This window comes from Terrapene carolina, unplaced genomic scaffold, assembly GCF_002925995.2.
Source record: "Terrapene carolina triunguis isolate 2854851 unplaced genomic scaffold, T_m_triunguis-2.0 Scaffold88, whole genome shotgun sequence".
Lineage (NCBI taxonomy): Eukaryota > Metazoa > Chordata > Testudines > Emydidae > Terrapene > Terrapene triunguis.
Genome location: NW_020664439.1, coordinates 2,875,519 through 2,901,035, shown reverse-complemented (window position 1 = coordinate 2,901,035; position 25,517 = coordinate 2,875,519). Strand labels below are relative to the sequence as shown.

The window sequence follows — 25,517 nt, the reverse complement described above, 5'->3', positions numbered from 1 at the left end:
TCCTCTTTTTTTATTTGTTTAATATGGTAACCCTAGTTTTACTAGAGTTTACACCAGTGCTAGTGTCCAGCAGAACATACTTTTAAGAAGTCTGAGTATTTGTGTATTTATCTGAGAAACCTATTCCTGATTAGAATGGTACATAACATGCTCCCATGTAATGTCTGCATTTTAAAACTGAGTCAGTAAAAGTTACGATGCAACTGGTGAAAGACTGGAAAATTCATTGCTCAGGTGCTGCTCATTGTTGTGCCATTTTCAGTCACAGTTGCTGGAAGTTCAGGATGTTTTGTCATTTACTTTGTTTTAATTGTCTTTCCTGTCTTTGTGTTACAAGCTTATTATTTAAAGAGTGGGGACATCTGTGTTTGATATCTGAGTACAACACAGTAAATTAGTGAATTGCTTGGAATAAATGTAGCTTTTCTGGTTTGAGGGTATACTCTGTGAAAAAGACTTGTATTTTAGCATCTTGCGGTTGTTGCTGAGATGGTTTTAAAGTTAAAAGTGAGACTAAATCCTTTTTTTTTTCTTTTTGAGATCAAAGGAATAAATGTCTTAAGTAAAACTGAAAGAAGTGTCAGGAGTGAAGAGCTAAAGAGAGTATAGAACTCAACTCATGGTTATGCAAGATCCATTGTTGTTAAGTCCTCTCTATCTTACAGATACAAATCAGGGAACCCATTTATGATACAATTGTCCTCTGACTTGGGTGCAACACAGCTGAGATTTATAATGTACTCAGGAACTTATGTTCCCTACAGATTTCAGCTGTGTTGTAACTGAGGCAGGGAACAATCGTGGTATCAATAGGTACCCCCATTGTAAGTGTTGTCTAGATGGGGCCTCAATGGCTAAGAGAGCTCACCAACCAGCTGCAAATTCATTGCCTCCCAGAGGGGTGGAGTGGGGCAGGGAAGAGAAGAGGAGTAGGCCTTAGATTGTATGTGCTTGAGCAGCTGAGCTCTTCTCTGCATTAGGAAAATTATTCTTGGAATGCAGGATGGCTCTAGGAACTGATCTCTAGATTTCCATCTTCCGTTTTACTCATTCATTTATTCCCTGGCATGACTGCCAAAATGGAACAGAGGTCCTTAACGCATGGAATCAGCTGAAAGTTTTTCTGTAACATGTGGAACATAGTTTAGCATTCTTTAAAACCGATAACTTTTCAGATGATCTCCATAGGGAATATTTGTTTGGCCTTATGTAAAACTATGTATAGTTCTTTGTACTTTTTGTAGTAGTTTTATTTTCCTGGTTACATACTTTTTTTTGTTTGTTGCCTCTCATTGGCACAGGGATTGTCCTTTTTCTCTCTCTCTGCAGGAATTATAAGGACTTTTACCATCACCCTTTACATTTTCTCTACTTTGTCTCCCTCCCAGTTCTGAGACCTGCATCATAGCTAGGCTTGGAAGGATTTGATTTTTATTGGTAAATATCAGTAAATGTCAATTTCACCGTACACACAAATGAACAGAAAAGCCCATCAATAATAATAGAAATTTACCAATAGATAAAGTAAAAATGCTGCATGAGAATTTAGTAGAATTTGATTCAAGGATATTTACTGTGTATATTTTTCCATGTGATGTTGATAATTTGTGTTTTAATAATTATAAAGCTTTAACTTTTTGAATCTGAGCATCTACTGTAATTTAAATAAATATTGTTGACCCTTCCCCATAATTTCCCACAACTGTGATTGATAAAAATTGAAAAAAAGACTTAAACCCCATAATTTTGCACAATGGTGAACATTTAAATCAATAAAAATAAAAATACACATGGACATTATCTGCTGAAATTATAATATATAAAATCAAATTCTGTCAAGCCTAATCATAGCCAATGTCCTAGCCAGCTAGGACTGGAAGAGAGACTTCCATTAGTATTGGTTCTAGCTGGCTGGAGGAGTTGCATTGGAAAGATGCAAGGTACTTCTTCCCTTTTCTTCCCTCTGGGGTGTGTGCACGTGCATAGAATACACTGGCTTAATGGTACTCCCACCCTATGAGTAAGAGTTTGGGACTAATAACTGAGCATAGACTCCCTGCATGGCAGCACGTAGGATTACCAATAGGCCACTGGGCTGGACATATGGTATATTTGTGTGGTATATATTTTGGCTGTGTATGTAGTATGTAACTTTGTATACAGACATTTACTTACTATTTTTCCCCTCTAGATTACTAGGTCCTATTGTGCTTAATCTTTAAGGAACAGATCATTTGTATTTTTGCTCCTCTTGGGCCAGTATGATGACATCTGCACGGTCCTTGTGCTTATAATTTTCAAGGAAATCCTGTTTGCAGTTGCCAGTTTCTTTAAACTTAAATACTTTTATCAGTTAACTTTTTTTCTCTTCCAAATCCCAGAAGTGTTTAGACTATACTACCTAGTTTAGCTGTTAATCACCCTCTTTGCTGCTCCTCACAATCTAATGCAGTAACAGGGATGTTGGGACATCTGGAATGGTCTTACAGGGTTCGGGGTTTGATGGTGTCTACAGTTGCTCTTTTGCAGTAAGAGTCATGGGTGGTGTGTGTGTGTGTGTGTGTATAAAAATAAGTCCCATAACTTTTGACATTTTCTCATTTTTGTGAGTGGGTGAGCTGAATGAATTTCTTTGACAGCGGCAAGTTAAATCCTGAGCTGCATTTCAAGCTTGCATTTCAGGGTAAATAAAGAGGTTGGGGACAGTAATGTGGCCACACAAAAGAACAGATCATTTGACTCTCAGTGGGAGCTCTAATTTCCTACAGGATTATGAGGCTTTTTTACTGAAGGCTGTTTGTACTTCTACAGTCCTCAAACCTATTTGCCTGAATAAGGGCTTTTACAGTCCTGCTTTCATGAATGAGGGGTTCAGAGATTAGACCCTAAATTTCCATTATCTCTTTTTTTGCCGACACTCCCATGTGACTTTTCCCTAAAACCTCTCGTGACAAATAGTTCTTAGTTCTTAGTAGGAATTATCCCTCTAGACCTGGCTAACTCATCTGCATTTTACTCATCGCAGGAATACGACTGTGCAGATTGCAAGCTGAGGGCTCAAAACACAGTTGTCTAATGCCAGCCAGTTCCATTCTTGCAGTATTGGGGGCAATAGGACCCAGTGTAATGTCAGTGGAAGGTGGTGGGGAGCCAGGCTCTTTCTGAGATAGCAACTAAAATAAATTTAAAACGGAAATGTAAGTAGCAGATTTTTTTAATAACTTAGTTTGTAATCAAGGACAACCAGAAACGTGCTTCGTTGTGCTTAGTGTTGGGCACATAGGGAGTATCATATCATACGTGGATCTCTGACAGTCATAAAGCTTAGAGAGTTAGCTGTCTTGGTCCAAGGATATTAGAGAGACAAGGTGGGTGAGGTAAAGTAATATCTTTTATTGGGCCAACTTCTGTTGGTAAATGAGAGAACTTTTGAGCTACGCAGACCTCTTCTTGAGATTTGATATTACCTCACCCACCTTATCTCTCTAGTCATAGAAGCTGTCATTTCCCCCCACCCCTCTAGTCTCTTCTCATAATACAGAAGATGAATGAGAGGAGTGGTAATTACAGCTTTACACTTAGAATACTATCTGCCTTTTTTTATTGTTTATCTTCCTCCTTGATGGTTCCCCCCCCATGTTGTCTAGATCAAGCCTCTGAAACCAGGGACCAAGTTTTTTTATTTTTTTCCAGGTTGATTTGAGTGAGTGTTAAATGGTGGAATTATTGTATAAAATCCTGCCATTATGAACCTTCCTGGCCTGTGATTTAGGTGAAGCAAAGCTGTGATTGGAAACAGAATTGCTCAGATCCCAAGGATGGCCTCTGGGTTTTGCTACAAACACTGACAGAGCTCAGGCAAATGTCTGGAGTTTCTGTAAACCATGAGTTGTGGGCCACAAGGTTACAGGATTTCCTGTCTATTCATAATTTTGGTGAGATTCTAAGTGTAAAGGCCCATTTGTACTGCAGGGAGGAAACAAAATCCATTTTAATGTCTCTAAATTAGTACTATTGATTCTAATCTAATCAATGGGTCTGGTTCTCCTTTGGCTTATACCTATGCAAAATGGATGTAAAGTGTTTCCACCAGTGAAAGTGGGGAATTTTTATATTCACTTTGCAGGACTGTAGATGACTATACAAGACGCAGGGCATTGGAGAATCAGGCTTCTGTCTTCCATGTCTGTTTTTCTGATGGCACCTCTGACTGGTCAGAGGAAAGAGAAGCTGCCACTACTAGAATACACGTATTGATTTCTTGTTTAAAATAAATATTTGCAGAAAACAAGATGACCCAGAATAATGTTAACAAAAGAAATCTAGAAATGCAGCACAGATATTGACCCCTTGCTTTAGGGAAAGACAGAACAGCCACCACTGTGGTTTTTACTTCATGCTATGCATAAAATAAAAGATGAACTAGCATTACAAATAAAGTGAAAGAAGAGGAAGAAGAAATGTATGCAGACCATATGCAAGTGTTGATTAAAATTTTATATCACCCCTTCAAGTATTCTGTATATACAACATATGCTACAGGAAGGCTATTTTATAAATGTATGAGTGTCTTAAAAATATTAATTGGGTTTGTTTTTCATATGCATCAACCTGTAACGCTACCATCACTCCAACCATGCAGAGCTCAGAGGGAACAACAAAAACATCTTAAAAATAGCTTTTCTATACTTAAAAATGTTACCATGGATGATGTTGCATTCCATATGTTTATGGAAATACGCTTAGGAGTGTAAATATAATGTAACTGGAATATGCTTTATGCAAAAGGTCTCTTGTAAAGGTATCATTACAAAGCTTATAATCTACTGAGTGTGTTCATCCTATTTGTATGTATGTATCATTCTTGTATCTGAAACTAAAAATATGAAGTATTTCTCTAAGGTCCTATTGTAATTATGTAAAGTGTGGGCCATTAATAATGGCTTGGAATCTTGATGGCTCCCATTAACAAAGACAATTGGTTGTAAATGGCTCTGTTTACTCGCAAACCTTCCTAGGTACGTGCAGGCCAACCCTGAAAGAATGGAGAATGAGGTCTTACAGTGACATGTGATCATGTCACCTGGTACTGGAATCCATCTTAAACCTGGTGCTTTTCCATTTAGAAGGAAGGGTGGGAACCCAGAGAGAGACAAAGGATTCCCGCCTTGTGCCAAAGCTAAAAGGGGGTGGAACAGAACAAAGGGTCCGCAGTCATGAGAAATACCCTAGTTACCACCTGAGCTGGAACTTATAAGAACTATGCCATTGGAAAGGATTGGGCCCAGACTAAGAAGGAGTCTAGTTTGTGAAAGAAGCTTATTAGAACATCTCTGAGGGTGAGATTTACCTGTATTCAGTTTCTTAATGCAGTGTTTCCCAAACTTGGGACGCCGCTTGTGTAGGGAAAGCCCCTGGCAGGCCGGGCTGGTTTGTTTACCTGCCGCGTCTGCAGGTCCGGCCAATCGCGGCTCCCACTGTCCGCGGTTTGCTGCTCCAGGCCAATGGGAGCCGCTGGAAGCGGCAGCCAGTACGTCCCTTGGCCCGCGCCGCTTCCAGTAGCTCCCATTGGCCTGGAGCAGCGAACCGCGGCCAGTGGGAGCCGTGATTGGCCGGACCTGCGGACGGGGCAGGTAAACAAACCGGCCCGGCCCGCCAGGGGCTTTCCCTACACAAGCAGCATCCCAAGTTTGGGAAACACTGTCTTAATGTATTAGGCTTAGACTTGCGTGTTTTTGCTTTATTTTACTTGGTGACTTACATTGTTCTGTCTGTTATTACTTGAAACCACTTAAATCCTACTTTTTATTCTTAATAAAATCACTTTTGTTTATTATTGAACCCAGAGTAAGTGATTAATACCTGGGGGAGCAAACAGATGTGCATATCTCCCTGTCAGTGTTATAGAGGGTGGACAATTTATGAGTTTACCCTGTATAAGCTTTATACAGAGTAAAACCGGTTTATTTGGGGTTTGGATCCCATTGGGAGCTGGGTGCTTGAGACAGGAGTACCTGCTGAGTGGTTTTCAGTTAAAGCCTGCAGCTTTGGGGACATGGTTCAGACCCTGGGTCTGTGTTGCAGCAGGATTGCGTGTCAACAAGACAGGGTTCTGGAGTCCCAAGCTGACAGGGAAAAGGGGCTCAGAGGTAGTTTCAGCATGCCAGGTGACAGTCCCAAGGGGGTCTCTGTGATCGAACCCGTCACACCATTTTAAATTCACATACTCGATACTCCAGTTTTTAAAATAAAGCTGATCCCATTAGGAAACTGGGAATCTTCCCCATTTTTTGAAGTTGCCATTCCTAGCTCTGCAGGGACATGAGAGATAGGACTTTAACGCTGTGACATTTTAATACATAGAACACCTGGACTCACGTTTTCCCATCGTAGGCCTCAGGCAAGTGTGATGTTTGCTGAAAGGGGGTGGGGCAATTATACATTTGAGGAGAAAAGGAGAAAACGTTTCTCTTCAGGGGTTTTCATTTATTTTGTGTTTTAATGGAGAGTGTCTGGAGTAAGTTGGTAGGACAGGGATTTGTGTACAGAGGGCAGGCAAGGTGGTCAAAGGTGAAAGATAAATGAATCCATCATATAGCTCTGCAAATTACTACGTGGCTGTCACCTCCACCTGTGTCAGATGTAAACAGATATCAGATGTTGATTCTGAATAACTTGTTGATTCCATTCCCTTGCATGCTGCGTTATTTTCATCGTACTTATTCATGCAAAAAGGGATGAAAAGATGTTGGTGACTGTAATGTTACTTGTGTGATGTATGCATATTCATTTGATAGGTGTGACATTGCCCATGTTCTGACTCTGACCTTTATTTCCTCCTCAGTAATATGTCTGATGCCCTCGCAAATGCAGTGTGTGAGCGCTGCCAGGCTCGCTTTGATCCCTCGGAGAGGATCGTGAACAGCAATGGGGAGCTCTATCATGAGAACTGCTTTGTCTGTGCTCAGTGTTTCCGACAGTTCCCAGATGGACTCTTCTATGAGGTGAGGTTACTGCCTATGTGAAGCTATAGAAAGTTTCTTGACTTCCCCCTTTAAAAACCCAATCCTGGGAGATGCTGAGTATCTGTGGCTGTCAGTGAACTCTGTGAAAACTGAGAGCACTCAACAGGACAGGATAAATCTTCAAGTGTCATTCTTTGCCCACTATCAGTGTTTCTGTCTGCCTTTTCCTTCCCAGTGTAACTAGCCCTCTCAGAGGGCTGGGTCAGACATTGCTGCTAAATCTGAAGCAGCAGGGGCCTCTTAAGTCACCGGAGTGAGGGGCTACCTCATCAGGTCAAGGTGAAATGCTCATGGTCCAGTGCCATGTGACATGGGAGTGTGAGATGCTCTATGCTGACTGGGAGATCAATGGAGATAACTGTAATTCCCTGCAGATATGAGACCATAGAACTGGAAGGGACCTCGAGGGGTCATCTAGTCCAGTCCCCTGCACTTAAGGCAGGACTAAGTATTATCTAGACCATCCCTGACAGGTGTTTGTCCAACCTGCTCTTAAAAATCTCCAATGATGGAGATTCCATAAGCTCCCTAGGCAATTTATTCCAGTGCTTAACCACTCTGACAGTTAAGAAGTTTTTCCTAATGTTCAGTCTAAGCTGCCCTTGCTGCAATTTAAGCCCATTGCTTCTTGTCCTATCCTCAGAGTTTAAGAAGAACAATTTTTCTCCCTCCTCCTTGCAATAACCTTTTATGTACTTGAAAACTATTATCATGTCCCCCCCTTCAGTCTTCTCTTCTCCACACTAAACAAACCCAATTTTTTCAATCTTCTCTCTTTCAACCTTCCCCTTCAATCTTCTCCTTCTATTTCGTGACCTTGGCTGATGTGAGCATACAGGAACTGTTTCTTTAAAACCATAGCAGGAAGCCAGGCAGGAGGGTCTGGGATAGGAAGAAGCATTGTAGCTGTAGGATATTACCATTTTCCTTATTTTAATATAGCTGCTTGTTCAGGGTGAGAGAAAAGCGACACTGTGATTTTTACCATTATCATGTGACCGCTAAGATACATTTCAGGTTCCCACATCCTCATGTCAGGAAATCACTGTCAATTATTCCTTCAGTTCTGCACAAACGCACACTCTGTATCTGGACTTGTTACTCGTTCCTCTCCCACCTTCTTCCCCTGGCTCTTTCCTCGAAGTTGGTGGGGCAGACGATGCAGGAGATTGTCCACAGAATCTTATCTTTTCAGTGAGGGGCCCGATCAGATTGCTTCACGGGGGCTCCATATTAGCTCAAATGGGTCCTGTGCTGTCAGCAGTCCCTCTGCCTTTTCCCTCCCCATACGCTTCTGTCTCTCTTAACCTTGAAATGATCACACTCTAAAATAGCCTTATGTTTAAATGTACTGCTGTCTTCCTCCTTGGGAAATCTGTCTGGCCAGTTGACCAGTATTGGGGAGACTTTGTGGGGATGCAGAATTTCAGTTCCCTAATCTTGTTGATTTCCATTTCTTTTGATCCTAAACTTTATTATCATTGACTTGACTGACAAATCCAGAGTTGTGTTAAAGTCATTTCCCCCTCATCCCGGCTATACATAAATTAAGCAAAATTAGGATGCAGTGGAACAGAAAAATATATATTTAGAATATAAAACTAAATTAAAAAACATACATCAGCACATTAAGATAGAGGACTGAACCATGCAGACGTTGGGAAATTCATAACGCAAGATTCCTATATCAATGTTAACTCGACCACATTGCATGCACATCCTGTTTATTAAAAGGCACGTTTTATAAAGTCTAAATTTTTGGCCAGATTTGACCTGAAAGCATCCTTTTACGGCCCAGTTTTCAGATGGATCTCAGTTTCACACTTATTAAAATTGTCCCTGTGTTTTGTTCATATAAAGTTTTAGGCATAAATACTAGCATAGAGATGGATAAGTAACTAACTTGCAAGCCCAAATTAGGACAGGTACTTAAATACCTTTATGGTAGAATTTGCATCCACAATTAATTATGGTTGCAAATAATGTGGGCACAATTTCTGTGGGTATCTAGTGCATCAGAGAAGAAAATGGTCTCCTTTAAAAAGCTGGGGCTTAACGTTTCTGTCAGAATCTTCACTTCTTAATTTCCTGATTTTGCATGTTCAGTTTCTGAGCCCTAATATTGCACTAACTTAATTTTCTGTATTTAATTTCCTGGTTTCCCTTTTTTCTTTTTTTAAGAAAAGTGAGGGATGGGAGAAGGGGAGGAAAGCAAAATAATGTGCTCAACATTGCATATGGGAATAAGGCATGAGTGGGTTCTTGGGTGTTTTTAAAATTTGGCACAAGGTTTCTCAAGTTGGGTAACCAAAATTAGTGAACTTGTCTGAAAATCGGCTGTAAATTTTTCTATAGCACATGTACAAACATGTAACTTGAAAACTATCTAATTTTTAAAATGCTAAGCTCTTTTTCATTTTCCATGTGGACAACAATCATGTCAAGTTTGAGCTCTTTTGAGGTAAATGAACCCAGAAGAAAAAGACAAGAAAAGCTAATTATAGGAACAGTGGAGTTTTGTGTATGTTTTGGTTTTGCTTTCCCCTGCACCTTTGCCCATATTAAACATACCTGCATTGATTTGGCTCCATTGTCCAAGAAAATTCTCCATGGGGCTGAGACAAAGTATGGGAAGTGTCACCTTCGAAGGATTTTTTTCAAGGCAATGACAAGCAACTGAAGAATGGGTTGGAAATGAAAACACTTGCTTAACCTTTACAAGTTTGTCACCTGCAAACTCTAATAATAGTCTGAATTTTTACAGTAGACAGTTTGTGATTCACTGAGGATTTTCTCTCCTTTGTTTCTTTAACAGTTTGAGGGTCGAAAGTATTGTGAGCATGATTTCCAGATGCTGTTTGCACCCTGTTGTGGGCAATGTGGTAAGATCTCCATGTGCAAAACTATGTAGTCTCTTCTCTTCCCTGAGTAGAAGTCATGGGGCAGAGGATCACTGGGGATGAAAATTTTAACCCAAGGGTCATCCTAAGCATCAGGCTCTCTGGACAGTAACAAAGAATTACTCTGGCAGTGGTTAAGAATGAAGATGTTCTTCTGGTACTCTTGTGGGAGGAAGTGGTATTTTCAGCAAATCAGAATATACTGGGCCTTGTGGCATTGAAAAGGAATGGTGGTGGATGTGGGGGAGAGATTTTTTGCTCAAATTGGTTCTGTTTGCATCTAAGGGTTGTGTTTTTCTTTCCAAGGTGAGTTCATTATTGGACGTGTGATCAAGGCAATGAACAATAATTGGCACCCAGAATGCTTCCGTTGTGAGCTCTGTGATGTGGCACTTGCCGACCTAGGCTTCGTAAAAAATGCTGGCAGGTAAGAGAGAGCAGAGCCACAGGGGCTTAGCCCGGTACATTGTGGATGTGGGAACAGGAGGTCTGTTAGCGCAATAAAACAAAAACAGAGTGGCAGATAAAGAAAGGAAAGGCACAGAATAAGCCCGGAGTAGGACTGAGTGGTTGGAAAGTGAGAGATGGGGTAGAGAAAGGGCAATGGACAGGACACTGACTATCCAAGGACATATGGGTAGAGGAGGGGCCTGAAGGTGGAATGCCAGTGGATTGTGGATAGAGTTGGGTGAATGGGCAGGAGGCTGTCTGGAAAGGGAAAGGATTCCAGGCATGATGCTGGTCTGCATGTGAGAGATAAAGGGGCATGTCTCTGCTGATTGAGTGGGAACCCTGGGCATAATGAGAAACTGAGGGGGAGCCTCTGTTAATATAAAGACCATCTTCTCACTGATCCTTTTAAACTATTTATTTTATATATGTATAATAAGTATGAACAAGTCCAAAAAGTTTTTTGTTTTAAAAAAATTAATGGCAAAAATAATACAAACAGGACAGGAAACTTGTACAAAAGCACATCCCGGTAAGAAGAGAGACAGACAGTTTGGCAGATAGCTTTGAATTCTGAAGCACAGTGGATTAACTTCAGACTGTTATACCTCTGTCCAGCAGGGGTTGGGAGAGTCATTGAGTTGATGTTTCTACCCGCTGAAGTGATCAACGTGGGAAAAGGAAAGAGGATTATTTGCTTCACCCTGTCCACCAGGGAACCTTCCATAATTACTTCCCGTTCAAGTAATCTTCCATATAACACCAGTCTCTAGGCTTCCAGAATTACAGTTAATGGATTTTCCTTTTGGCTTCTTGGCTTGTGTCTCTGATTGGCTAGTGCCTTTGAGCAGTGCTGGGTACCAGCTGGGAAAGCAGTCAGGCTTCCAGAAACTTAACCAAGATAAAAAGCTGTTTGATTTCATAATTCAGGATCTAAACTCTTGGAGACATCGAGAGCTCTTTCCCAGTGGCATGGGTAGAATATGTAAATAAGATTGAGCTATCATATGGCTTTCTATCATGCTCATCACTGCCGTACCTAAGCATTTCAGAGGCAAATATGATTGGCTTAGCAAGGTTCCTAGTGGACATAATGGATTCTTCTGCTCTTCTCCTTTTATACCATGGGATTTCTCCTATCTCCCCTGCTTGTTTTAATACCCAGATGTGTTCCATTGGGTGCAACATTTATCAGTGAGGGTAGTTAAGCTAAACTAGGTTAGTGATCATATGTAGCAAATGAAATGTTTTTCAGACCAAACAAAACACTCTAAAGAGCTTTAAGGCTTTCCCCAAGCAGGCTGGGTTTCACACTTTCAGCACATCTACTTTTCATCTTCTTGGCTAATTTTTTTACAGGGATTCAGAGTTTTAGGGTTCAGCATTTATAAACCAATGGAAGATATTCCCTTTACTGATTTTTTTCATGAGACTTCTTTCCATTCCCTTTTATTTTAGCCTGAGATTATTAAGGTGATTGATAATTCAAACAGGACTACACCCCAAGACTCGTTCAGAAGATGCTGCCTGTAACTGAAGACAGCTCCTGGGGCCTTAGACCACAAACCCAAGGACAGATTGAAATATTAGCATGATGTTTACTGCTCATGCCCAAATCCTCGGCATAGACAAGAGGCCTGTGGCGACAATAACTTGACGTCCCTGGGGAATCAGGATGTCTCCCATTTATTCCAGCCACAGGTTTCCCCTTTCCCCTGTTCAATAGGCATACCATATCCCCCCAACTCTCTACAAATATTCACAATAGATCTAGAGACACTACTATTCTCCTCTGATATCCCAGGACTGAATCTCTCTGGCTGGTACAACATAGGATTTCAGGGGAGGGTGTGCATGTTGGGCAGGGGGCAATCACCCACTGAATCTTAGTCCTTGAATTCCAGTTGTTCTGTTTCTCAGGGTGGCCAACATTTGCTTGAACGAGACTTGAGTATAAAACTCTTAGATGGAGAAATCATGGATTGATTACATTCTTGTTTCCTTCCTCCATCCCAAAATATTCAGGCCTCAGCTTCAGGATTGGGCAACAGATGCTGCTGCTGTTGCATTCATGGTTAGATGTCTTGTGATTTACAGAGATTACAATCTGTCTTCTGGCGGAGATGAGCCCTTGCTGGTTGTAGCTGCATAGAATAACTGAACTCTCCTCCTTGATATTGCAAGAATGATACTGACTCTGGGGATAACATCTCTGTCCTTGGAGTCACTTGCCTTTACTCTCTAGAGAGTCTCTTGGCTGTGTTGTGCCCGGAAGTGACAACAAATATGATCACTTGCTCACAGTTCAGATTTAGCACTTAGTGAGCTCTCATTTGTCTTCCCCTCATAACTTGGAGGCATCATTGCAGCTCTTTTGCCACAAAACAAGCTGCACAAGGCCTCACGGAACTTCTCAGCAACAAAGAAATACATCACTGGGTCAAGGGCGCCATTCAGGCTGGTGAGGCAGGAAGTGATGCGGTTACTGAGTGCCAGGACTCGCTGGGTTTCACAGGAAGTCTTGGTGCCGTCATAATGGAGAATGTAAATGTAGCGATTGATGTGATAGGGTACGAAGCAGACCAGAAAGATCATTAGGACAACTATGATCATCTTGATGGCTTTTTCCTTCAGGTGCTGCTCAACTCTGTTCCCACTCCTCAGGCTACGGATAATCAATAAGTAGCAGGTCACTGTAGTAATAAATGGAAAGGTGAATGCCACTGCCAAGGACACGAGAGCATGGCGTGATGCCTTCTCTCTGTAGAGCTGTAGGCAGACAGTTGTGTTGTTAATCTCAGCTGTCTGCACACTGACCAACAGAGGTGCCATTGCGACAGCAACTATAACCCAAAGAAAGGCACATGCTGAGTGGGCGTAGAGTGACCTGCGGAGTTTAATGGACTTCACAGGGTGCACGATGGCTAGGAAGCGGTCAACGCTGATGCACATGAGGAAGTAGATACTGGCATACATGTTGAGATAAAAAAGGAAGCCAATGAGTCTGCATGGGATCTCGCCAAATGGCCAGTGATTGCCAGAAAAGTGATATACCAGCCGGGTGGGTAGAACCAGCACAAAAAACAGGTCGGCCACAGCAAGATGCATCAGGAAAATATTGGCTGGAGTGCCTGACTTTTGGTCCCGGATGAAGAGCCAAAGAGCCAGGGTATTGCCAACAAAAGCCAGGATGAAATCCAGGAGATAAAAAGTGGCAAAAAGGATGTTCTCTATATGGGTCTCTTTGCCACATTGTTCTGAAGTTGCCAGGGAGGAGTTGAGGAATAGGCTTGAGGGATCTGCTGGACCATTCATTCCTCACTACAGCTCTGGGGCACCAACCAGGGACCTGAAAAAAATCAAGAAAACAGATCTTACAAAGAACCTTGGTAATGGTGAGACAGCATGGAAATCAGTCAACATGTCTCCTGCTTGCTGAGAGAAGTAATTAAAAGGACACTGCCCAATTTTTATAAACTCAGAGTCTGACCTACTTCAGAATTATTAAACCCCTCCCTCTCAATTGGGTTTTCCAGACCTTTCCTGTCAGTTGAAGAAAATATTGTAATGCAATCAACTGGCTGTACATTTATCTCAAAGATGTTCTGAGAATTAGTAAGCGATAAAGGTGCTAAACACCCATGTACCAGGTTAACAGAAAAGTGAAAATAGGCACTATACAGTCAGAGAGCGACTGATTTTGGCATGGTGCCAAAATATTGGTACTACTTGTCCTAGGATTTAAAGAGCTCCTGTGACACAGGGCCAGAAAGGGTTAAGCAACTTGCAGAATAAATTAGCCAAATTGAACCTTTAAAGACATATTAGAGAAGTATATAAATGGTAATTAGGGCTGTTCCTTAGCAATAGCTAACATAGTCCTGTTAAATAGACTAGAGTTTTGACATGCAAACCTGTATTGTTAGAGAATTAGAGGTAGTATTAATTGTATGTGTTTACCGTATATACTCATTCATAAGCCGAATATTTTTGGTAAAAAAGTCATGCATCAAAGAGCGGGGGTCGGCTTATAAACGGGTCTACACCAAAATTTGATGATTTTAAACTCTATGGAATCATTGAATTGACTATCTAATACATTGTCATTTTGTTTACCTGGAGCATCTGCAGGCATGGAGCCCCTCAGCTCCCTGTGGCTGCGGTTTGCCGTTCCCAGCCAATGGGAGCTGTGGGAAGTGGCGCCACTTCCCACAGCTCCCATTGGCTGGGAACGGCAAACTGCGGCCACTGGGAGCTGAGGGGGTCCGTGCCTGTGAATGCTCCAGGTAGACCAAACATCCAGGCCCACTAGCGGCTTACCCTAACGGGCCAGGAGCCAAAGTTTGCCAACCCTTGAAATATAGGGTCGGCTTATGAAAGGGTGACAGTTTTTGCTATTTTTACCTATCCATCTTGGGGGGGTCGGCTTATAAATGAACAGGCTAATGAACGAGTAAATATGATGTTAACCATGTAAATAGGTGAATCCTGTCTATTGATTCAGAGATCAAAAGGGAATATTAACATTTAAATGAAACTTGGGTGTAGTAATTTCATTGTCTATACTTCTCTTTGAAGTTTGTAGTAAATTGTCTATGAACTGCTTAATAGATAAATATCTTGTACTAATTAATTACTAGTAATGCTTAGGAAATAGAAGGTTACTTCAAAAGCCTATTGTTCATCCAAGGACTGTGTGCTGTCAAGAGGAAATCTCTATTAAAAACTCTTGGGATCTCAGATCTGCTTAAGCTTCGTAGGGAAGTTTGAGTCGCAAGACTGTGGTCTCCAGTGCCATTCTGGATAGCCCTGATATTGTATATGGACATTGGACTATAACCTAATGAAGTGATTCTGGAAAGGACGCTTTGCAACTCTAAGCTCACCATCTGTACTATAAAACTGACCTAAGAACTCTCTTCATACCTGTATGTATAATGATCTTTTAACCAATATGCTCTCTCTTCTTTTTTTAATAAATCTTAGTTTAGATAATAATAATTGGCTGTAAGTGTGTATTTGGATAAGATCTGAAATATTCATTAACCTGGGAGGTAATGTGTCCGATCCTTTTTATATGATGAACAAGATTTTTAGTAATCCTCATCATATTTGACTTGGCTGTCTGGGAGAAAGCCCAAGGCTGGGTTGCTTTAAGGGAACTGTGTTTTTGGCTTCTGAGTAACCAATAAGGTATTATAGAAGCTGTTTTGTTTCTGGCTTGGTGGATCTAAGTATTGGAATAACCACCAGTTTTGGAGATTGTCTGCCCTTCTTTACAGTTTGCCCTAATTGAGCAATCTCAGGCTGGCACACCTGGGACTACAGTCACAGCTCCTTATACAGAAACTTCACTGGAGACATAGGTATCCTCTGTGTTTTTTGTTTTTTTTTTTAAACACCTTTGTGAGTATCTGGCTTATTCCTGGAGAGAATGGGAAGGGGAGAGTTCATATATCCATCTCTGGTAGAAATGTCTCTAGGTGCATGGTTTCTGGGAACAAGTGCCAGGATTTATTTATTTATTTATTTATTTATTTTATTTATTTGTTACCAGAAAATCCCCAGAGTTGGTTTTGTTACTGGGCTGGGATTCAGAAGAAAGTTCTTCCAAACAGTGCAGTGGCTTCTGCCTCAATTGATTCAGACAGTGAAACACTACTGACTTGCTTTGGGAAAGAGCACTGGACTTCCCCGGCTGCCTGGCTATTACCAGGGGAATTTCTCTGCTACTCTGTTCCTTTTTCAGTCGCTGCATGTTCCTCTTCCTTGAAAGCTCCAGTAACTATATCTGCTGCAACTGACCCTGTAGCTTTCTCAACCAGCAACACAGTGAAATTGATCTTATTCTTGTCACTCCCACTGCTGCCCACAGCAGCAGTGCAAAATGACCAGACTTTCATGGACACTTACCCAGAGCTTTTCTATGATATGCAACAGATCTTGAATTAGAATCTGTAACTCTTACTCTGGCTTTGAGTCTTTTGTATTATTCCCTTCATCTGCTCCCTAGTCTATAAAATGAAAATATGACAAAACTGTGAGCTGGATCCCTTCCTCAACTACATCTGTGCATGGTGTTGAGTCTGTTGTACATCTCCCACTGTCCCTGAGGGATGTGGGGAGGGGAGGGTGGTCAGATGTGTCTGCAGCACCATCCCCTTGTCCATGGGGCCCACTGAGAGTGCTTCACTGGGACACAGCGAAGACAGTGGAAGCATTCCCCTATCAAAGGAAAACCTGCAGGGGTTGATGCCATGATCCACTACATGGAAACTCCTTTGAGGTGTCAACTTGGGCTCACAAGATCACTAATTACTCTTGAAAATGTAGGCTAATGTACACCTCTACCCCAATATAACGCTGTCCTCGGGAGCCAAAAAAATCTTACCGTGTTATAGGTGAAACCGTGTTATACCGAACTTGCTTTGATCCGACGGAGTGCGCAGCCCCCCCCACCCCCGGAGCACTGCTTTACTGCGTTATATTCAAATTCCTGTTATATCGGGTCGCATTATATCGGGGTAGGGGTGTATTTTGGGATATACAGGCAACAGCCAGCAAAGGGACAAAGTGAATGTCAGTATGACTCACCTGCTGCTGTATTAACCGGGGTATGGGGAAGATTCACTTGAGACTAAGGGGCATCATGGAGGTACAGGGGCTCTGTGTAGACAGCCTTGGGCTCTGGCAGATCCCAACAATCTGTGTTCAAACCACCTGCATGCTAACCCACATGCGCAATCGAATGATCTGTTGGAAACTGAGAGAAAACTTTTGGGAATTTTCTTCCTCCACAACAATCCCAGGGATCACGGCATCAACCCCTGTAGGTTTTTCTTTGATAGGGGAACCTGTTAGCACCTGCAACATTTTTACCAAAACCACATTAAACTCTTGTACTTAGCTAGTTGAGGATTTATGCAAAACTTGATTATTCCTACTTGTTTGCTTAAAATGGGGATCAAGTATCTGGTTTTCCTCTGTTTATTTAAAAATAAAAGGCTCTAGTATTCTGTCATACTGGTCCAGATTCTGAATTAGCAAAGAGAGTGTTTAACGCCATGGCATGGATACTGCTGTGGTATTTGACCAGTAGTACAGGATGCTATAGTATATTTGTATAAGGGGAAGCAGTAAAGGAAGCTGAAGAAGTCTGAGGGATAGGGTGCTGGGATAGATGGAGGAAATATTAGGCAGGGAAGGAAGCCCACAAGGGGAGCAGGAGTGGTCTGGGATGTATTGGAGACTACAGAGGCAGTGGGAAGTGGAATTGGGTCTGAAAAATATCTGGAAAAGAAGAGTGTTTTCCTTAAGTAATGATCGCACAAGTCAAGGAGAATGTCTGTTTGGTGTAGGAGTCTGGCTTTTGTCCAGGCAACCCCTGTCTGTGCAAAGCGGCCACTCTTTACTTTCACATCATTGCTGTTAATTAAGGTATGTGAATAGATGCTTCCTCCTTTCTGATCAGCCAGTTCCCCCTTACCCTAGTTAACAAACCATTGAGATGGTTGCTGATGTTATCGAAGATGCCTCTGGCAAAAACCTTGCTGCATCCTGAAATTATACAGCAGTAGACGAGTGACTGCAGCAGAGGGTAATGCCTCACCTTCCCTCAGAGCTATGATTATTGCTCAGAAACATTTAAGAGGTGAAATTTCTGGTGAAGAATAGTCCAGTAACACATTCACTGGAAACAGAATCCCAAGAAAACACCTGTCTTTCAAATAGGTGGATAGAAGTGGGCGTACTCTGAACCAGACTTCTTCCACTGCCAAGCTGGTTGACAGACAAGAAGGATGAAGATCAACAGAAGTGAGAATGGATAGAATTAAGAAATAGAAATTCTCCCATCTGGCCACAGTGGGTCCCTCTTTCTCTGTGTTGAAATGCTATGCAGCTGAGCTGTGAAGTTTGGAGATTTAGGACTGCAGGATCCTTTGTGCGCCAACCAGCTGTGTGCTTGTTCCTGTTTATTACTGAAAGAATAAAAATGAGAGTATGAGGGCAGCCTGCATCAGTGCTTGAGCGGAACACTGTTTCATGGGCCCCGTTTTTCAAAGCACAGCACATTCTGTAACAGTGGGCATGCATATTTGCCCGACATTTACATGTGCAAAATGGAGACTTGTTGATAAATGCAAAGTAATGCACATTGGAAAACATAATCCCAACTATATTAGGTGTTCCCACTCAAGAAAGAGATCTTGGAGTCATTGTGGATAGTTCTCTGAAAACATCCACTCGATGTGCAGCAGCAGTCAAAAAAGCGAACAGAATGTTGGTCATCATTAAGAAAGGGATAGATAATAATATATCATATTGCCTCTATATAAATCCATGGTACGCCCACATCTTGAATATTGCATGCAGATGTGGTCACCCCATCTCAAAAAAGATATATTGGAATTGGAAAAGGTTCAGAAAAGGGCAACAAAAATTATCAGGGGTATGGAATGGCTTTCGTATGAGGAGAGATTAATAAGACTTGGACTTTTCAGCTTGGAAAAGAGACGACTAAGGGGGGATATGATTGAGGTCTATAAAATCATGACTGGTGTGGAGAAAATAAATAAGGAAGCATTATTTACTCCTTCTCATAACACAAGAACTAGGGGTCGCCAAATGAAATTAATAGGCAGCAGGTTTAAAACAAATAAAAGGAAGTATTTTTTCACACAACACACAGTCAGCCTGTGGAACTCCTTTGCCAGAGGATGTTATGAAGGCCAAGACTATAACAGAGTTCAAAAAAGAACTAGATAAGTTTATGGAGGATAGGTCCATCAATGGCTATTAGCCAAGATGGGCAGGGATGGTGTCCTAGCCTCTGTTTGCCAGAAGCTGGGAATGAGTGACAGGGGATGGATCACTTGATGATTACCTGTTCTGTTCATTCCCTCTGGGGCACCTGGCATTGGCCACTGTCGGAAGACAGGATACTGGGCTAGATGGACCTTTGGTCTGACCCAGTATGGCTGTTCTTATGTCCTTATGAGACTTGCCTCTTTGTGTACATGCTTCCCAGGTGTGCACATGCAAAGACAGTGTTTGTGGAGTGTGCACATCTTTGCTGGTGTTACTTGTCTCTTTGAAACTCTGGGTCCTAGTGTCTTTGGAAAAAACCTTGTGAGTTTAGTCCCTACGTGAAAGTGGTATTGGAAGCTAAAAGACTTGTTATCCTTATCGGAAGGAATTTTTCATATTTTTTCTATTTTACACCAAAGGAGGATGAAACCTTACCACTTTAATGGCTATTAAAGACAGGGCACATCCACATTAATACTCGTTGTGTGACTCTTTGAATTTACACTTTGTGCTGCCACTCCATTTATTTAACTAATCCCATCCACAAACAAATGTGTAAGGAGGCATGATCCTGCATAGCAAGACTTAGATTAGACTGTGGTTAGCCATTAGTTTTATATTCAGTTATAACACCCTGTTAAAAATGAAACACCAGGTGGATGTGAGTCTAAAAGGCTGGCATCGGGTCTCCTACAGTCCAGACAGAGATTTCATTTGCTGTAGGCCAGCTCTTTGGTGGAATCTTCCTCCGGGCAACAGTTTGCTCTCCATCTGCAGCCCCAACATTAAGGGACTCGGAGTGACATGCATTTTATCATGTTCTTAAAATTCTCTGTAGTGATCAGACTCTGTTAGAACTGACTTCCTGTGGTGCATTGAGCTATGATCTTTGGGGTTTGAGCTCAGTTTTCTGTCAGTATCTGACACAGAATTGCAAAGACACCAGTGATGAAATCCTGGCTCTGTTGAAGTCAATGGCAAAACTTCTTTTGACTTCAGTGGTGCCAGGATTTTACCACAGGACTGCAGGGGGTTGAGTGGGGAATATCAAGAAGTCTAGTAGAGTAGTCACAGGGAGGAGAAACATCTTGGGGATTAGGGCTGCAGGAGTTGATTAAATGTTGATGGATCTAGCTCACATATGTTCTTATCTGTCAAAAGTCAGTATCGTTATGGGAGGAAGCTGCTGTTCCAGATGTTACCCTGTGAGGACCTCTTTTTCTTTCTTTTTTTTTTTTTATTTGTCAGAAGGTGTGAAGAAAATAAATGGCTCTTTTTACTGTGATACAGCATGGCCAGAGGGCAGCAGGAGAGTGATAGAGGGGAGATATGTAAGCCCCAGGATGATGAGAGCCTTATTCCCTGTAGAGGGAAGAGAGGCTGCTACAGTTTAATTAGAGCCTCTTAAGCCAATTAGAGCACCTGAAGCCAGTCACCTGATTTAAAAAAAACCCTGCTTCAATCAGACAGTTGGAGGAGTTGAAGCAGAGTGGTTTGGCGTTGGAGCAGAGAGTAGTTTGAAGGAGAGCAGTTTGGAGGGAAGCAGAGGAGAGTTTGGAAAAGTGCTGTGGCGGGCCAGAAGACCAAGACCCTAGATAAAGGGAAACCTGGCTTGTACAGAGCAGAGGGACTCCACAGACACAAAGGGTTGGGAGAAACCTTGCCCAAGCAGAGAGGGCAGGAAGCCCCACAAGATGAAGGGCCGGAGAGAGAAGTAGCCCAGGGGAAGGAATTGCTAGTTCAAGTGGTTTGCCACTATCCCTAGGGCCCCTGTGCTGGGACCCGAAGTAGAGGGCGGGCCCGGGTCCCTCCCTCTCCACTCCCCTTCTCTGGGATACTAGTGGGACAGTTAATACCCCAGATGAGGGGCGAGAAATGGCGCCCTGAACACCCCCACAAGAAGAGAAAGCACGGGACCCATCATAGTAGTGCCAGCAATTTGCTACATTACAAAACCCTTTCAGTTAGGTTCTAAACTCAAATGATCCTCCGAGAGTTTTAACTCGTGCTGTTTTAACATACTTTAATTTTGTAGCCATTAATGTTGATTGTTGACATGAAAATGAAGGTGTTGTTGGCATTTGAATAGCTCAGGAGAAGTTAATGTATCACTAGAATTAATTGCTGCACTGGCTTTGAGAATTGAAATGCTCATTTAAAAAATCTGCGGCTTTAAGTGTTCATAGCACAATAACACTAGAGCTGTGGAAAACCAGTGATGGCTTTACTCTGTGCCTCTGGTAATAACACATGAAGAAGGTTTAGCAAATTATTATAATTTTTTTTTTTAAATCTGATTCAAAATAAATGTGCACATTTTTGTATTAGGTTTTTAGTTTATTTTTGCTCTATTGTGGTACACTGTAGAATAACTCTGAATCTCTAATAAACTTGTCACTGTAGCACATACAAATGCTTTTGTTTGAAGCTAATTAGAAATCATATCTCCTTTTTAAAATTATCTAGTATCCGGGGCTTGTTCTACAATGCAAGAGGTTCTGAATCTGTAGGCAGAATAATTCTTTAGTTGTCTGGTTCCCAAGCCCAGAATTCCACTTGACTTGCGCTGCTGGGGTAGTGTGAGTATTTAGTGATTTACAGATTGCTGAATAGAGCTCTATTCTGGGGTTAGCCATTATTCCAAGCCTCCCATAGCTGATTTGTAAGCAGGGATGTAGTTAGTCATTTAGAATGTGTGCATATAGCCATATTTTATGGCCCTCCCCCTCTCTCACACCCACACTACATTGATACTCTCTTGGATAGCTATAATAGTTTATACTACGATATTACTGTTCCAACGGGTGCTCTACCTATTTGTTAATAAAAGGCTTGATGAAGAATAAGCAAAACTTTCTAGTTCATCCTAAATAAGAAATCGAGCTAGCTTGATGAGTTCTCAGGTGGACTTCACAGTTTTCTGCTCTTCTCTCATTCTTTTGATTAAAGGTGGTTCTGCCTGGGGAATGATCTGTTTTGTTTTAAATGATCAGGGCTGATGATGGTGGAAATGCTTTGTCAAGCAGGAAGATCTTGCATCTTTCCCAGAAAATCGTTTAACACTGGATGAAACTCCCTCCAGAGCTGACTCCCCTCTGGCTGAGAATACTCGGTTGCCCATGGGAAATTAATAATGTAATGGGGTGATGTTTGTGGTGTATGCCTGTCTGTACTAATGGCTGAAAATGGAGACATTTGGAAAGCTATTCTAATTTAGAGGACAAGAGTGATTATAATGAAATTCTTTGTGGACTCTATTTGTTTAACAACTCATACACTATGTGTATTAGCCACTCTGTACATCTCCCACCACCCTCACTGACTCGGCTACAACAGCATAAAGCCACCAGGAAAGTGCCTCCATTATTCTACCAGCCAAAGCCAGTTCTCTTACCTCTTGACAGCGCAGTCCTACCGGTGAAGGGTAAAGTCCTTCTAGAGTAAATCTCTGGGAGCTCCTTCTGACGCCAGCGAATCAAGGGGAAGCGTCAAAGCTGAAAGCCGTCTGATGATTCAGAAGGAGCAGACCGTTTCAGACTTAGTGAGGGTGGAAGAGAGAGCCCCTCTATATAGAGTCCTGCTAGCTCTGATAGTGCATTATCAGCTCATACAACAGAGGAGAGGAGATGGCACACTTGCAATGAAAGGCAGTTTTCATTCCAGCTGAAGCCTTGGAAGGGGCGAACCACTGCTGCTACTGTGATATTTTTGAATATTTCGGTGTTTGTCCTGCTTATTAAAGTCTCTCTGAACCCCCTAGTCTTTTACACTGACTCTTTGGAGTTCTGTGATTATTTTAGAGGGGTGGAAAAGGGTATTGTGCAGGGGGGGAGTCTGGTATTAATAGACACAACAGGACACTTGAGAATGGGATAATTCCATAATGGTGGGAGTGGGGGTGAGAGGGGCGGCTGCTATGGCAACAGCTCTGCGATTCCAAGACTTCACTTTGCTTGCAATAGAGGAGGGTCTATGGGACAGCAGAGAGGGTTTGTGAATGGGGAGGGGTTGATAATGGTTTATCAGTGCAAAGGGTTGAAGGCCCCTTATTCAGCTGAATGAGAGGGGTCTTTTTCAGGACACTTGCTACAGGGTCCCAGTGTCCTGCCCTGTATAATTAGTCCCCATTTGACAGTGCTGAATAAAATTGATGCCTTTATCCAGAGATGAGCACAGCTGCATGATCTCTTATAATGGGGCGCTGTCTGCTTTTTGTGGGGACTGTGGCTCCGTCTGGGAGGACAGTGGTTCCAGCCCTGCAAAGAGACTATTACACAAGAGAGGACTTCAAAAGTGAGAAAATAATAATCATACTTTCAGCTTATGCAGGCGCTTTCCATCTGAGGATCATAAATGTTTGAGGCCACACAACACCCCTGTGCCACATGGAATTATTCTTAGCCCCATTTTACAGATGGGGAAACCTGCGGCTTGCCCAAAGTCCCACAGGAAATCCAAGAGGGAGCCTGGAATAGAAGCCAGATCTTCTGACTCCTAGTTAGTTTGTTGCATTAGCTATGACACCACCTTTCCTTTACCGTTTTTCCCTGTAGTTGATGGGCTCTTTGGGAGAATACCTTTAAATCTTAACCAGGGATGTACATGTGACTGTAGTGAGGGGGAACTAAGCATGCTTTTGTCAGGTTGGACAATGGTGAAAAAACAGGCATAGATTATTTCCCCCATTTGCCTGCTATGTGTTCAATTTAGCCAAACCTCCGCACCCAGCAAACAACACTAATGCTGGGAAGACGGCCGATGGGTGAACTAAACTAAAGACCACCCCATGAGAGCTTTTAAATACTGGGCATCAAACTGGCTGATTCAGCTCCTTGTTTTTTGATTGGTCTCTGTGTAAACAGGCGCACTGACCTTTACAGCTGTTTATCTTTTATCCCTTTTGTCACAGACTTCACTCCCAGCAATGTCAGTCGCATGCCCGACCAGGACTTGTGCTTCTGTTGCAGTTTGAAAAATATTAAGTGTTTTCAGCACAGAGCTGCAGACTCCCTTGTTTGTCTTAAACTTAATAGGGAGCTTTTGGGTAGAAGGGCTATGATTCAAAGACTCTCTGGTTTGTCCTGGTTAGTGAGGACTAATGGATCCAACCATGGTGGAGGCACTTTAGCAAAGTACCTTGAAGAGGAGCACTGAGAGTGAACTCCCTTCAACAGAGCAGTCAGAGGATTGTGTGCATAGATTTATGTAAACACAAACACATTTATAGATTTGTAGGAATATACTTACATGCATATGTGCACACAAGCTCTCCACTGTGTTGATAAGACACTTATTAGCTACTCTGATATGCACACCTATGAGTGTCTTTATTGCTACGTACAAAAGCAGCCGCTTCATGCATAGTGATTCGGGCCCACGTGCAGTCTCCATTGTGTTTGTAAGCTGAGCACACACTTGCAATTAGAGACCGCTAAACTGTCTACTGTTTTTACTGTACTTGATACCTGTAGTGAAGAGAAGAAATGCCACATAAGGAGGCCTAGGAAATACCTAACTGTATCTGAATGGGGCAGATGGAGTTACAAGGCTACCTCAGGATTTGGTTAACACTAGCACCATTAGATGATGTTTAACTCCCATCCTCTAGAGCAGTGGGGTTAGAACAGTGGCTGCTGTCTTTGGAAGAAGGTTACAGAAACCTGTAACCCTAACCAAAAATGTGCAGAGCACGACTCTCTTCTAGAAAGACTCTACAGTGCTAATGCTACCCTTTCTTTCCAATTCTCACCCAGGCACCTGTGCAGGCCTTGCCATAATCGGGAGAAAGCCAAGGGGCTAGGCAAGTATATCTGTCAGAAGTGCCACCTGATAATTGATGAGCAGCCTCTGATGTTCAGGAATGACTCCTATCATCCAGATCACTTCAACTGCACCCACTGCGGGTATGTTCTCCTCTCCCAGCTTCCATCAATAAACCAGGGAAATATACTGTATGGACAACAGTTCAGTCTCTTTCTGGACTCTGTAATCATCAGCTACACTTTGCAGCCTTTAAGTTGTCCGGCAGACAAGAAGTTCTGTATGTGAAAGATCAAAAAAGTTGGAATCAAAAGGATAGAAGAATTGGAGTTCTTCTGTTCAGCTATATAGGGTTCTCCTTCCTCCATGCATTGCTTACTGGGCACCATCGTCTACTGGGCAGTTCCTGGAAATGAGCCACTCTCAAAGGTCCTGTTTACATTACAAAAATACCTTGTTTAAACATGGTTGTGGCCAAACTGCTCCGCATGATTTAGCCTTGCATTTGTGGACAGAAAGACCTATTAGATAACTAGCATGTTATAAAGTGGTTTGACCACAGTCATGTTTCACA

General features: G+C 42.2%; 2 protein-coding genes across 3 annotated transcripts in view; one reads left to right on the top strand and one right to left on the bottom strand.

The window, feature by feature from the left end:
• Nucleotides 1-25,517, top strand: part of LIMS2 (LIM zinc finger domain containing 2) — a 39,895-nt gene that overhangs the window by 5,892 nt on the left and 8,486 nt on the right. Inside the window, exons 1-5 of one of the 2 annotated variants that reach the window (XM_024216797.2) lie at nt 1,425-1,437; nt 6,845-7,004; nt 9,841-9,907; nt 10,232-10,352; nt 24,937-25,086. In XM_024216797.2, coding sequence (XP_024072565.1) covers nt 6,849-7,004; nt 9,841-9,907; nt 10,232-10,352; nt 24,937-25,086 — 494 coding nt within the window. In that variant the 5' untranslated portion in view covers nt 1,425-1,437; nt 6,845-6,848. Of the gene's footprint in view, nt 1-1,424; nt 1,438-6,844; nt 7,005-9,840; nt 9,908-10,231; nt 10,353-24,936; nt 25,087-25,517 lie in introns of those variants that run through there. The other variant, XM_024216796.2, reaches the window with a different exon arrangement.
• On the bottom strand, nt 10,757-22,834 carry GPR17 (G protein-coupled receptor 17). The gene is made up of 2 exons (XM_024216799.2): nt 22,578-22,834; nt 10,757-13,724 (listed from the first exon to the last, which is right to left on the bottom strand). The coding sequence occupies exon 2, from the start codon at nt 13,688-13,690 to the stop codon at nt 12,674-12,676; it is 1,017 nt and encodes a 338-aa protein (XP_024072567.1). The 5' UTR covers nt 13,691-13,724; nt 22,578-22,834; the 3' UTR covers nt 10,757-12,673.

What these genes read in the sequence shown, in the direction of transcription:
- GPR17 (XM_024216799.2), bottom strand. Translation starts at nt 13,690, where the DNA reads ATGAATGGTCCAGCAGATCCCTCAAGCCTATTCCTCAACTCCTCCCTG.